This window comes from Myotis yumanensis, unplaced genomic scaffold, assembly GCF_028538775.1.
Source record: "Myotis yumanensis isolate MYYU_CA2020_CCGP unplaced genomic scaffold, mMyoYum1.0.hap1 SCAF_12, whole genome shotgun sequence".
NCBI lineage: Eukaryota > Metazoa > Chordata > Mammalia > Chiroptera > Vespertilionidae > Myotis > Myotis yumanensis.
The window spans coordinates 6,046,317-6,059,879 of record NW_027223763.1 but is presented as its reverse complement, the minus strand read 5'-3'; the positions used below and the strand labels follow the sequence as shown (position 1 = coordinate 6,059,879).

At 50.3% G+C, this 13,563-nt stretch overlaps 1 protein-coding gene across 6 annotated transcripts in view; it reads left to right on the top strand.

Annotated features, from left to right (window-relative positions):
* Positions 1–13,563, top strand: part of LRSAM1 (leucine rich repeat and sterile alpha motif containing 1) — a 34,163-nt gene that overhangs the window by 7,304 nt on the left and 13,296 nt on the right. For 4 of the 6 annotated variants that reach the window (XM_070430626.1, XM_070430622.1, XM_070430624.1 and 1 more), the window contains 10 exons: positions 254–338; positions 1,225–1,346; positions 3,509–3,620; positions 4,899–5,029; positions 6,147–6,176; positions 6,512–6,634; positions 6,885–7,024; positions 7,881–7,925; positions 12,296–12,366; positions 13,304–13,403. In XM_070430626.1, coding sequence (XP_070286727.1) covers positions 254–338; positions 1,225–1,346; positions 3,509–3,620; positions 4,899–5,029; positions 6,147–6,176; positions 6,512–6,634; positions 6,885–7,024; positions 7,881–7,925; positions 12,296–12,366; positions 13,304–13,403 — 959 coding nt within the window. The remainder of the gene's footprint in view (positions 1–253; positions 339–1,224; positions 1,347–3,508; positions 3,621–4,898; positions 5,030–6,146; positions 6,177–6,511; positions 6,635–6,884; positions 7,025–7,880; positions 7,926–12,295; positions 12,367–13,303; positions 13,404–13,563) is intronic. The other 2 variants (XM_070430627.1, XM_070430625.1) reach the window with 1 other exon arrangement.

The following is a 13,563-nucleotide window of genomic DNA, read 5'->3' as shown; positions in this document are numbered from 1 at the left end:
GGAAGCAGGGGTATCACTATTGTCTGTATGTGAGATCTCATCATTTTTTCACAATCATTTTTAAATTTTTATTTATTGATTTTTAGAGAGAAAAACATCCATTTGTTGGTCCTCTTATCCATGCATTCACTGGTTGATTCTTGTGTGTGCCCTCACCGGTGATCGAACCCACAGTCTTGGTGCAATCGGGGTGGCGCTCCAACCAACTGAACTACCCAGCCAGGGTGGGTCTCATCATTTTTTCCTTTCTTAGGTATTGAACCTGGAAAGGAATCAACTGACGTATCTCCCACGTTCCATTGGGAACCTGACCCAACTCCAGACCCTCAATGTGAAAGGTAGGAGCCAAGAGGTCCTGTTGGTGTGACCCTCAGTCAGCTCTGTCCCAGCCAGCATCCTCCTGGAGCCACGGAGCATGAGGGCAGCCAGTCCGAGGTGTCACTGGACACTGGACGGGCCTCCTGCTGGGTCGGTCTGTCTCCATGGTAACCGTAGATGGGACCTTAGGGGAGGAGGACAGACAGGCCTCTGAGACGCTATCACTTGTATTGATAACAACCAGCATGGTGGTGAGAGCAGTGGACTGGCGGTGAGAGCGAGCCAGGAGCCCCGGGAACGGTGCTGAGTCGCGCTTCACACTCAGCGAGCAGCGCTCCCACGTTCGGGGGTCAGGGAGCCTCAGGGCCAGTCCGCGAGGTCTGGACAGGGAGGAGGTGTTATCCCCAACTCACAGGTGAAGCAAGCGAGGCTCAGAGAGCAGGGGCTTGCTCAGGACCACCCAGTGGGATCCTGACGGAACCAAGATTCAGATGCGTCAGTAGAGTGCCTGCCCAGCTCTTTCCTTTCTCCTGGCTGCACAGAACCCTCAGTCTACCTGAATGTGGCATGAATAACGATAAAAATAATGGTGCCCCATTCACTGATCCCTTACTATGTGATAGGCGCTATGCTGAGGACCTCACATGCATAATCTCATGGAACCCCTCAATATTCGTGTGAGGCCAAATGGTATTATAATCCCATTTTACAGATGAGAAGACGGTGCCCCAGGAAGGTAGAGCTGGTTTCCCAAAGTCACCCAGCTCGTAAGTTATGCAGTGGGAACAGAGTCTCAGTCAGGGTCAGAGTGAGGCAACCCCTCCCCGCCGAGTCGTGGTGGGTGTCAGCCAGGAAGCTGGGGATGGGGTTTTGGGGTGTTGAGCTGTGCCATTGGGATCTCTCCAGACAACAAGCTGAAGGAGCTTCCAGACACCTTGGGGGAACTTCGAAGCCTACGCACTCTTGACATCCGTGACAATGAGATGCAGAGGCTGCCGCAGATGCTGGCGCACGTGCGGACCCTGGAGGTCAGTGGAGCCGTTCCTCCCTGGGGTTCTCGCTGGCCTGCCTCCCTCCTGCCTCCCACAGTGTTGAGTACCTGTCCTGGTCACAGGGTGCTGGGGTCATGGAGATCTCAACGCATGGTCCTTGGGAGCTCGCAGTGGCCAGTGTGTGAGCAGTTGTAATTACGTGGCTTTGCTGTCATGATGGTGGCATAGGAACATATTTCTGCAGTGAGGAGATAACATCAAACCCTAGTGGGGTTAACACTATGAAAGAGGTGGTATTCGAGCCAGCCCATGAAAGAGAAAGAAGCTCTGAGGATATAGACAAGGGCAGGAGCATCCCAGGTACTTACTAAGGCTCAGCACTTGGCCTGCATTCGCTCTCTGAATCCTCACAGGAACCCTGTTGTGTCCCTTTGCAGATGAAGAGACTGAGGCCTGGGCCATTTAAGGAGCTTTCCCAAGGGCCACACAACTAGTAATAAATAGCAAAGATGGTGTAAAACCCAGGGCCTGGTCTCCGCCCCTGGTGCCGGCACTTCTCCATTCACAACCTGACATGCACCCCAGACTGCGGACCAGTGGCATCTGGGTCAGGAGCACGGAGACAGCAAAGGGAGGTGCCTGACCCCAGGGGCTGGTCCCCGCTGCCATGGTGGACAGCCTAAGGAAGGACAGGATGGCAGGCCGCTCGCCCTGCGCACGCTGGAGAAATGGCCAGCATGTGGGCATTTATTCCCTGTGCTTCCAGCGATGATGGAAACGTTCAGTCCAAACTGGTAGCCACTAGCCACGTGTGGCCAGTATGACCAAGGAACCACATGCTTCGTTTTATTGAATTTGATTCATCTACAGTATATTTAAATGGCTACCTGTGCTCAGTTGCTACCTTATCGGCACAGCTCAGAGCAGTGTTCCTAATTCTAAAGCCATTCTAAGCCAGTAAGAATTCAGTGATTTGTTTTATGGCGATTCTTTACACAAAAATCTTTCGGGCTTCTTGGTGGCACCTTGGACAAACCTGTTTTCAAGATGAGACAACCATTCTGAGTTGAGGCCAAAGTCTTTTTCACGTGTTGCCTCCTATTACCCATCTGACAGCCTACCAGGGGGGTGATGTTGTGCCTATTAAGTCTGAGGGACCTGCGGCTCCAGGGAGGTCAAGTGGCCCATTCCAGGACGCACAGCTGGCCCCCGGCGAGCTGGAGTCTAACACCAGGCTGTGTGACTCCGTGCTGTGCAATCGCTGCTCCTCCTGCCGATGATGGACATGTCCCACAGTCTGTGCTGTCCAACACAGTAGCTGCTGGCCACCTGTGGTGGTAGAGCACTGAAAATGTGGCTGGTGCAACTGAGGAACTGAGCTTGAAATTCTCTTTAATTTTAATCAGTTAGCCCTGGCCGAGTCGTTCAGTTGGTTAGAGCATTGTCTTAATATGCCAAGGTTGTGGGTTTGATCCCCAGTTGGGGCACAATTAAAACATTTTTTTTCCTAAAATATATATTTTTAGTTGATTTCAGAGAGGAAGGGAGAGGGAGAGATAGAAACATCAATGATGAGAGAGAATCATTGATGGGCTGCCTCCTGCACGCCCCCTAGTGGGAATCAAGCCTGCCACCTGAGCATGTGCCCTTTCTATTAAAAATATACTAATCTGAGACTATAGGAGTATTTCTTTTTTTTTTTTTACAAAAATGGAATCTGTTCTCTACGCTGTCCTATAACTTTCCTTTTTTTTTGCTCATTCATGTATTTATCCAAAAACATGAATTGAGTGCTTACTGCATGCCAGTCACTGTTCTAGGAGCTGGGACCACAGATGGAGCGAGGCAGGTAAGCTTTCCCTGCCAGGCAGAGCAGAGAGTGAGCACGTATTCATAACTGCACCCAGTGGCTTTCCATTGTGTGGAGCAGTGACGTGAACGACATATAAAGAGGGTTCCCTGCCAAAACCGGTTTGGCTCAGTGGATAGAGCGTCGGCCTGCGGACTGAAAGGTCCCAGGTTCGATTCCGGTCAAGGGCATGTACCTGGGTTGCGGGCACATCCCCAGTGGGAGATGTGCAGGAGGCAGCTGGTCGATGTTTCTCTCTCATCGATGTTTCTAACTCTCTGTCCCTCTCCCTTCCTCTCTGTAAAAAATCAATAAAATATATTTAAAAAAAAAAAAAAAAAAAAAAAAGAGGGTTCCCTTGTGTCTGCAGACTCTAAGCCTGAACGCCTCGTCCATGGTCTTCCCGCCGCCGGAGGTGTGTGGCGCAGGCACGGAGGCCATCCAGCAGTTCCTCTGCAAAGGTAAGGCTGGCAGCCTCCTCCTCCACTCGGTGAACACCCGTGGCCCTGGCAGCTGCCCTGGGCCAGCCCAGGTTGGGGGGGCGGCAGAGACCAAGGAGGCCACCGTCTGGCAGGAGAGACGGGCCAAACATCACACAAGGAAGTATAATTACATATTGTGGTCATGAGAGTACCATGGGCGGGTGTCAGGTTTAGGGGCCTCGGTGAAACCTGAGGGATGATTAGGACTTAGACCAGAGAGAAGGGTGTTCCTGGCAGACAGAGGTGCGTGTTGAAAGGGGGAGGGAAGGCTGGGATTGAGCCCACCACCCAGGCATGCGCCCTGACCGGAAATGGAACCATGACCTCCCGGTTCATAGGTCGACACTCAACCACTGAGCCACTCCAGCCAGGCTCTGCCTCATTTTAAATTGCTGTAGAGCATTTCACATGGTGGAGCCCTTGTTGTGAACTCGGAAGTTATTTCCAGGATTCCACTCCCAGGAACAGTAACCCACACCTCTCTGGCACTGGATGAGGTTCCTCTAGGGCAGGCACCAGTGGGGTTGGCACAGGGTGGGGGCAGGAACTCCACATTGCCCTCTGCACAGGTTACCCGAGGTTACATTCCTGTGAGGAGTATCTGCACCACCCAGTTTTAGTGTTTCTTGTGAACTGCCTATTTATATCCTTGGGGGGAGGGTAACTTCGACGACATTAAAATCTAAAACGTCTTTATCTCAAAAGCATAGGGTACCGTCATCAAAGCTAAAAAGAAAAGTTGCCACCCAGAAGAAAAGAGTGGCAGCATATAGACCCAAGGTTATTAGCTATAATATATAGCTAATAAAGAGCACCTACAAATCAGCAAAAATAGGGCAAACAACCAAATAAAAACAGATAAATTATGCAGTAGAAAACTGCTGGGCCAGAGAAGGCAAGCGTCTTGCCCAAGATCTCATACCCAGAAAATCATGGGTACAGCTGGGTCTTGAACTCAGCCTTCAACTCTTAATCTCAGGCTTCCTCTTCATCTTATTTCTACTTGATGTAAAGAGGCAGGGGGTGGCCCTGTGTATGCACCAGCTGAAGGTTACTGAGCACTGGCCATATTCTGGGCCAGGCGTGAGGACTGGTGAGCACCATGAGGGCCCAGTCAAGGGCAGGGGAGCAGTGGCCTGAGGTGGGGATGGGACCAGATGCCGAGGAGGAAGGAGGAAGGCAAGGGCGGCAGGCGCTGGTTGCTCCAGGTACCTGGGCTGCCTCCTCCCTCCGGGTCAGCTGTGTCATCTCTTGCAGAGTCAGGGCTGGACTACTACCCCCCTTCTCAGTACCTGCTGCCAGTCCTGGAGCAAGATGGAGCCCAGAACTCCCAGGACAGCCCTGACGGGCCCGCGGACAGATTCTCCAGGGAGGAGGTAGAGTGGCAGGTAAGGTACGCCTGCCCGCTGGCACCTGGAGAGAGGGCCCTGGATATTGGGGGGATGCTCAGAGCTGCAGCCCATAGACTCCTCCATCAAACTAAAATTCGCCTCCATCAGACCGGCGTGCTTGGTTAGATTGCTTTCACGAGGCCAAGCACGGCCCCTGTCCTCACCAGCTCACCAGGCTCAGCCGCACCGTCCCCCCCTGCCGGTCCCTCTGTCTGGAACTCTCCCCACTCACCTTCCCCTGCTCCCTCAGTCTGATCCTTCAGTTCTGTTTACACATCACCGCCTCGGAGAAGCCTCCCCACACACCGGCCCAGGTCAGCCTCCTGTCGGTGTTCTCTGAGGGCCCACCCATCCGTTCCTTGGGAGCACTTCCCGCAGCTCTAAGCTAAATGAGGGACTGCATGGGAGAGAATTTGTTTCATGTCTGTCTGCCCTGCTGAGAGGGCGACCATGTCTGTCGTGCTGATTGTCTCGCTCAGCAAATCCTTCTTGCCTCAGTGCCACTCACCGTACAGGACACCTGCATGCTCTCAGTTGTGTGAAGGAGTCAGACGGGCACACGTGTCAGCACCAGCAGCAGGCGGCTCTCCCAGGTCCCTGTCACAGGCACGCATACAAATACAGGCACCCCTCGGAGAGACTGGGTTCGGTTCCAGACCTCCGAAATACAGCGAATATCGCAGCCGAGATTGCTGCACCACAATTCACTGAAGGAATCCTCTGCTAATGGACATTTGAGTTGTCTTCAGGCCTTTCACTCTTTGGACACTCCTGCAGGAGCGCATGCGGCACCTCGTGTGCCGGGGGGAGTGCGGTGGGCGAGAGCGGGGTGCTGCCGCTGTGTGTGCAGACATCCGGGGCTCAGGTTCCCAGTCTTGGTCTTCTTTTCTGAGCACCAGGCCTTCTCAGAGCCGCATCCCCACAACTGCCTTGAAGACCTTCCTACGATGTGCTACGCCCCTGGTTCTCAACCCTGGTGTCCACTAGCACCACCCACCCCTCATCCCCACCCACCCCACCCTTCTGATGATTAGGGTGTACTCTGGGGTGGGCCTGGGAATCTGAATGGTGCCAGGCTGCCCACCTGCTCTGACCACTGTATTTTTCCCCCCAGAATAGGTTCTCAGACTATGAGAAGAGGAAGGTAAGAAAGTCACTTTTCTTCTCAGTAAAGATCTCAATAATTATAGAAGACTTGAGGAAACAAGTCCTACCTGCCTCTAAAGTAGAGGGTAAAGCATCGCTTTCCTCAGAGCCGTGGTAGGTGGGAGAGTGTCCCCACTTGACAGATGAGAAGACTGAGGCTCAGAGAGTTGGAGCTCAAGCTCCAAACCACTGGCCCCTGCCAGCGAACAGCCTGTTCTAGTCAAGGGGGGCCCTGAGGGGTTATTCGGAGTTTCGGGGTGGGTTCACCCCGCTCCCATGTCCTAATGCCCGCAGAGCCTGGGCCAACAGTCACCAGCATCTCTATTCTTGCAGGAACAGAAGATGCTGGAGAAACTGGAGTTTGAGCGGCGCCTGGAACTCGGGCAGCGCGAGCACGCCCAGCTCCTTCAGCAGAGCCACAGCCAGAAGGACGAGATCCTCCAGTCCGTCAGGGAGGTTCGTGAGCGGCAAGTAGGATGGGTTCTGTCTTTGCCCCTTCCATACTCCAGGGCCTGGGGGGCCTTTACACCGCCTGGTCCAGCCTCCTTGTGTGCAAGGCCTAGTGAGGGGAGGACCCTGGTCCAAGGTCGCACGAAAGGGCTGGCAGGATGTGGCCATTCCCCTAACCCCGCTCTGGGGCCCCTCACTGCCCTAAGGCATCTGAAGGGGTCCCGGCGGCTCAGGACCTCTGCCTGCCCTGCCGCAGGAGCAGTCCCGGCTGGACCAGGGCCTCAGCGAGCACCGGCGCTACCTCGATGCAGAGCGTCAGCGGCTGCAGGAGCAGCTGAAGCAGACGGAGCAGAACATCTCCAACCGGATCCAGAAGCTTCTGCAGAACAATCAGAGGTCGGGCTCCCATCCTCCCAGACCCCCAGACCTCCCACATGATGCCCTTGGAGGAGACAAAGATGGGGTCCACTTCTCCCTCACAGGCTCTACCCCTCCCAGGTTTCCATCATTGGCATCCGGTCTTGGTGCTGCATTTTGCACCAACTTAGAGGCTGGTCTGACCTGCGTCCCCCAGTTTCCCATCCGTAAATGAGGCTTTAACAAGATAGTGGAGATCACATCTCCAATATTTTGGGCTCCAAGTAACCTCTAGTGCTGAGGTCAACATTCACCGCCTTGGGGGAGCTGCTTTAACCCATCCGGCCCAAGTAGGAGCCGCTGAGCGCAGGTCTTGACTGGACTTGGAGGAAGGGGGGCGCACAGAGACCTCAGGGAGCCTGAGCAGGTCTGGTGAGGGTCCCTGTGGAAAGAGTCCAGAAACAGGTTTCGCCACATCTCCTGTCGCTTCCAGGCTTCCTTTTGCTTTTCACGGGCTCCTCTGCCGTCCTGGGTCAGCCGCCCCGGGGGCTGCTCCACGGGCTCTCCCCACCGGGGTGTCCGGGAAGGCCACCATCCGCCCAGTGCTTCTTAAGTGACACACTTTATGCACATGTTCTCACTCACTCTTTCCAAATACTCCACGAAGTGTTTTGTTTTGTTTTTTAATATTGTTCCCGTGACACAGATGGGGAGCTGGGGCTTGGAGTGGTTATCTGGCCCGAGACCTCAGCCCTCCCTCGGTGGTGGGGCTGAGAGCCCCCCCGCCCCCCAGTCTCTAAGCCCCCTCCGCACCCCCGGTGAGGTGAGGGGGTGGTTATGTGGAAACAGGCCCGCTGGCGACGGCTTCAGGGACCTTTCGTGGGTTTCTCTACAGGCAAAAGAAAAGTTCCGAGATTTTGAAGTCACTGGAAAATGAAAGGTACGTGTCCCGCTCTGACGCTCTCCCGCTCTGACGCCAGGGCCTTCCTTCTGGGGTGGGGGCGGGGGAGGGGAGGGAGGCTTCGTCTTTGGAGTGAGAATGTCTTATGATTCTCAAGGATTATGCCAGGAAGTTTTCCTGAAGCTATGAGGAGATTCAGCTCATTAGGGAACATCGTGAAAAAGAATCACTATCTGCAAGTTTGTTAAAACACATTCCTGACAAAAATTTAGATGTGAATAAGAATGTATATATTATGTCCAACTATATTCCTAGTATTAAAAAATTACCCAAAATCTACATTTCTGAGGGGAAAAAAGAACTTGGTTACATGAATTATGTACAAAAGACGAATCTGTAGCTATTCAAAAATATCATGTAGAAGAATATTCCTTATTAAAAGAAATACAGTATATTGCTAAGTGGAAAAGTAGGGTCTACAGTCTATAATTTTTAAAATAATTTTTAATTTTTCAATTACAGTTGACACATTTTTTGAAATATATTTTTATTAATTTCAGAGAGGAAGGGAAAGAGAGAGAGAGAGATAGAAACATCAATGATGAGAGAGAATCATTGATTGGCTGCCTCCTGCACACCCCTTACTGGGGATCGAGCCTGCAACCCAGGTATGTGCCCTGACCAGGAGTCGAACCATGACTTCCTGGTTCATAGGTCAACACTCAACTATTGAGCCACCCCAGCTTGGCTGACATACATTTTTATATTAGTTTCAGGTGTACACCCCAATGATTAGACACTATGTAACTTACTAAGTGATCATCTGGATAAATCTCACACCCATCTGACACCATCGCAGTTATTACAGTGTTATTGACTGTACCGCCTGTGCTGTATTTTACATCCCCATGACTTCTGTAACAACCAATTTCCACTTCTTACCCCTTCCCCTTTCCACCCATCCTCCCAACCTCGCACCTATCTGGCAGCCGTCAAAATGCTCGTTGTATCTAGAGTCCATTTCTGTTCTGCTTGTTTATTTTGTTTTTTAAATTCAATTGTTGATATGTATTTATTGCCATTTTATTGTTCATATTTTTTATCCTTTTTTTCTATCATTTCTTGAAGGCACTCTGTGTGTTTCTGTGCTCAGAAAGCGAAAAACCCACCCCCAGTGGTTTACACTGAACATTTTTAGGAGGTGGGAATTAGAGGCGGTGATGTTTTCTTTTTCTTTGTGTTTCCAGTATGTTCCAAACTTACTGCATTGAGGTACACCCCTATAGTAATGAGGCAAAGCGACAGCTGGGAGGGGCCCCCTCCTCCCCTTCTCCAGGTAGTAATGGGATCCCTCCTGGTCCTCTGAGATCCCAAAATAGGAGCGTGGACTTTGCTGCTGTCCTTGCGCCCACCCTGGGGAAGACCTCCCGTAGGGAGCTCCCACCAGGTGGCACGGCAGCCCCGTCACCCCACCCACTGAAGCTGTGGCACTTGCGGGAGCCAGGGGTGGTCAAGGCCAAGCTGAGCTGTGGGGGTGGCATCGTTTACTTGGCACACACTCTCACCATGGGGCCCGGGGTCCATTAGTGCACAGTGCAGCTTCCCTGAACAGCCCGCGGTCCTGGGCAGGGCAGAGGGCTCAGAGGATACACGCTTCTTCAGTGAAGTAGGACTTGCAGAAACATACGGATTATCCCTCCAGGCCGCTCTGACCTGTTTAGTGTGTGTGTGTGGCGGGGGGGGGGGGATGCACACACTTGCAGCCTGAACATACATGCATGTAATTACCTCTTATATTTTCATTTACTTTTATTTTTTATTTATTACAGTTTGCATTCGACACTTTAATTTTCATCTATTGTCTCATGGATGTATTTCCATGCCAACAACCCTATTGTAGTAACTATAGGGTATTCCACTATATGGTTATAACATAATTTTGTGTTTTTTTTTTGTTTTTTTTTTTTTTTTTTAAATTAAATCTTTATTGTTCAGATTATTACATTTGTTCCTCTTTTTTCCCCCCATAACTCCCCTCCTTCCAGCTCCCACCCCACCCTCCACCCTCACTCCCCACCCACTGTGTTCATCCATAGGTGCATGATTTTTGTCCAGTCACTTCCCTCATCTCCCACACCCCTTTTTCCCCCAAGAATAGTCAGTCTATTCCCTTTCTATGTCCCTGATTCTATTATAATCACCAGTTCATTCTGTACATCAGGTTATTTATTCACTTGATTCTTAGATTCATTTGTTGATAGATGCATGTTTGTTGTTCATAATTTGTATCTTTACCTTTTTCTTCTTCTTCCTCTTCTTAAAGGATACCTTTCAGCATTTCATATAATACTGGTTTGGCGGTGATGAACTCCTTTAGCTTTTCCTTATCTGTGAAGCTCTTTATCTGACCTTCAATTCTGAATGATAGCTTTGCTGGATAAAGTAATCTTGGTTGTAGGTTCTTGGTATTCAGCACTTTGAATATTTCTTGCCATTCCCTTCTGGCCTGCAAAGTTTCTGTTGAGAAATCAGCTGACAGTCGTATGGGTATTCCCTTGTAGGTAATTGAGCCTCTTTCTCTTGCTGCTTTTAAGATTTTCTCTTTGTCTTTTGCTCTTGGCATTTTAATGATGATGTGTCTTGGTGTGGTCCTCTTTGGATTCCTTTTGTTTGGGGTTCTCTGCGCTTCTTGGACCTGTAAGTCCATTTCTTTCTCCAGGTGGGGGAAGTTTTCTGCCATTATTTCTTGAAATAGGTTTTCAATATCTTGCTGTCTCTCATCTTCTGGCACTCCAATGACTCTGATATTAGACCGCTTAAAGCTGTCCCAGAGGCTCCTTACACTATCTTCACACTTTCGGATTCTTTTTTCATTTTGCTTTTCCAATTGGGTGTTTTTTGTCGAATCTTTGGTTTGATTATTGTACTCCTCTGGTCTGCTATTGGGTATAATATTCTTTATTTCAGTCTGTGTATGCTTACTTTCTAATTTCTTTATCGTAGCATCGAGGGTCTCATTAGTTTTCGTGAGGCTCTGCACAAATTTATGGCAAGCCCTCAAAATTGCGATTCTTAGCTCCATATCCTCCATTTCTGTCATGTTTTTTTGTCTCCGCATCTTTTATGCTTTCTTGGTGCACCCCCTTGTGGTCTCTGTGCGCAGTCTTGTTCTAGCCAAGCCTTAATTGTTGTAGTTAACACTAGAGGGGTTTGACCACCAGGCCGGCTGGCTGTGGAAATCAGCTGTGTGGAAAACGTCTGCCTTCTGGGGAGGTGCTAATCCAGCCTTTGCCTGAGGCGATCGGCAAATGGCTGTGCGCAGGCTTTGGGCGGGGCGGGCTCAGCAGGGCGGGCGGAGGGAGCAGTTATGGCCACGCTCAGTCCCATTCCCAGAGGCTCTGCTTCTCAGAACCCCGGCAGCCGCTGCAAACCTCGGAGAGAAAGCTGCCCTCAGGTCCCAACTGATGCCGGATAATCCCGCTTCTCCCGTTTGAGTCTGGGTCCCTAGAGACTCGCCCGGATCTGAGCCCCAGAGTCTGAGACTCACTCCCGGCAGAAAACGACAACCGCGCCCTCAGCCACCAGCCCGCTTTGCGCGCGCACCTCGGTACCTTTGTATTTTCCACACTGCGCCCGCCGCCTCTGAGCCTCGATTTGCTGTTCTCTTTCCTTCTAGTTGTAGAGTCTCTCTTCAGCCAGCCTTCCTGTGGTTCTGGGTGATGTCCGTTCAGTCTTTTAGTTGTATTTTTGAAATGGTTGTTTGCGGCAGCGGTCTCCGGTGTTTACCTACGCCGCCATCTTGGTCTCTCCGGTTATAACATAATTTAATTAGCCCTCTGTTCATGGGAATTTGTTTCCAGTTTTTCATAATTACAAATACTATTACAGTGAATATCTCCTAAGTATACCTATATGCATTTATGTGAATATTTTTGAAGGAAATAGCCAAAGGACATTGGATCGGTATTGCCAAATTGCCTTCCAGAAAACATTTTGCCAGTTTATACTCTTCTCGCCCGTCTATGAAAGTGCCCATTTCGCCACCTTCATTGCCAGCTCCTATGGTTATCAGTTTTCCTAATCCCAACCAGTCTGCTAGTTGAAAAGATTTTACTTTCTTTAGTTCCCAGTGATGTGAAGCATCTTCCCATGTGTTTATTGGTCACTTGTATTCAAGCATCAGTGAAATGGCTGTTTGTGTCCTTTGCCTATTTTTCTAAGGGAATGTTCACCTTTTTGTATAACAAATGCTAACTACGAAGCTGAAGGTAAACAGGGCCCCAGGGGAGCGGGGCGTGATGCAGCAGGGCACATCAAGGAGGACTTCCTGAAGGAGGTGCTGTTCTTCTGATGGGATTTCCTCTTGGAAATGTGATGTCTGCTGATAAATGGATGGATTGTTTTTCTAGAATAAGAATGGAACAGCTGATGTCCATAACCCAGGAGGAGACAGAGAACCTGCGAAGACGTGAGATAGCCTGTGAGTCTCAGGGTGGGGAATGGGAGGGGTCCTGGGAACAGAGCCTGGCTGTCTGGGGGGACAGGGGTAGACAGCCCTGTCTATTGGTCACCTAGGCAGGGTGCTGAGTGCTGACCCCTTGAGAGGGGAAGTACTCATGAGAAGGAAGAAGCGGTATATTTAGTGTGATGGCATTTTAATTTTTTATTGTGGTAAAATATATACAACGTAAAATTTACCATTTTAACCACGTTTAATTGTATAGTTCTGTAGTATTAAGTACATTAGTGTGCTGCCATTACCATCTCCATCTCCAGAAACTTCATCTTGCAAAACTGAAACTCTGTGCCCATTCAGTAACAACTCGTCATTTCCCCTCTCCTAGCCCCCGGCACCCACCATCCTGCTTTCTTCTCCCTGAGTCTGATTACTCTGGGTGCCTCATATACATGGGATCATGGTATTTTTCTTTCTGTTGACTGGCTTCTTGCACTTAGCATGTCCTCAAGGTTCATTCATGTCGCAGCTTCCCTCTGAGTTTCCTTTCTTTTAAGGCTGGATAATATTCCATTGTTTGGATCGACCACATTTTGTTAATCTGTTCATCTGCCAGTGGGCTTTGGGGTTGTTCCCACCTGTTGGCTATTGTGAATAATGCTGCTATGAATGTGGCCGCACCCATATCTATTCAAGTCTCTGCTTTCAGTGTTTTAATTTTCATTTTTAAAAATCCACAATTATGTATTTATATTTCACTGGAAGAATACGTATCAAAAGTGATAATATCTCTGGGTGACAGATGATAGGAGGAGATTCTGTGTGTGTTGTTCAGTGTTTTACAAACTTAAGTTAGTTTTATGGTTTAAAAATAAGATTTCTCTGAAGGGTGACCATCAGGTGGGTGACTAGGTGAACCCTCCAAGGCTGCCCCTTCCTCAGCCCGTCCCCTGTCTCTCAGCCGCCATGCAGCAGATGCTGACCGAGAGCTGTAAGAACCGCTTCCTCCAGATGACCTACGAGTCTCAGAGGCAGAACTTGGTCCAGCAGGCCTGTTCCAGGTAATGTAAGGAGAGGCGTCCAGAGCAAGGGAGTTGGGGGAGCCGGCTCTGGGCCCAGGGAGTCCCCTGCCCGGCCACCCCAGCCCCGGCCATGCTCTCAGAGGCAGGTGGTGACTGGTCTCCATGACTTTCCTAGCTGGACCTCATGGTTCTGTGTTGG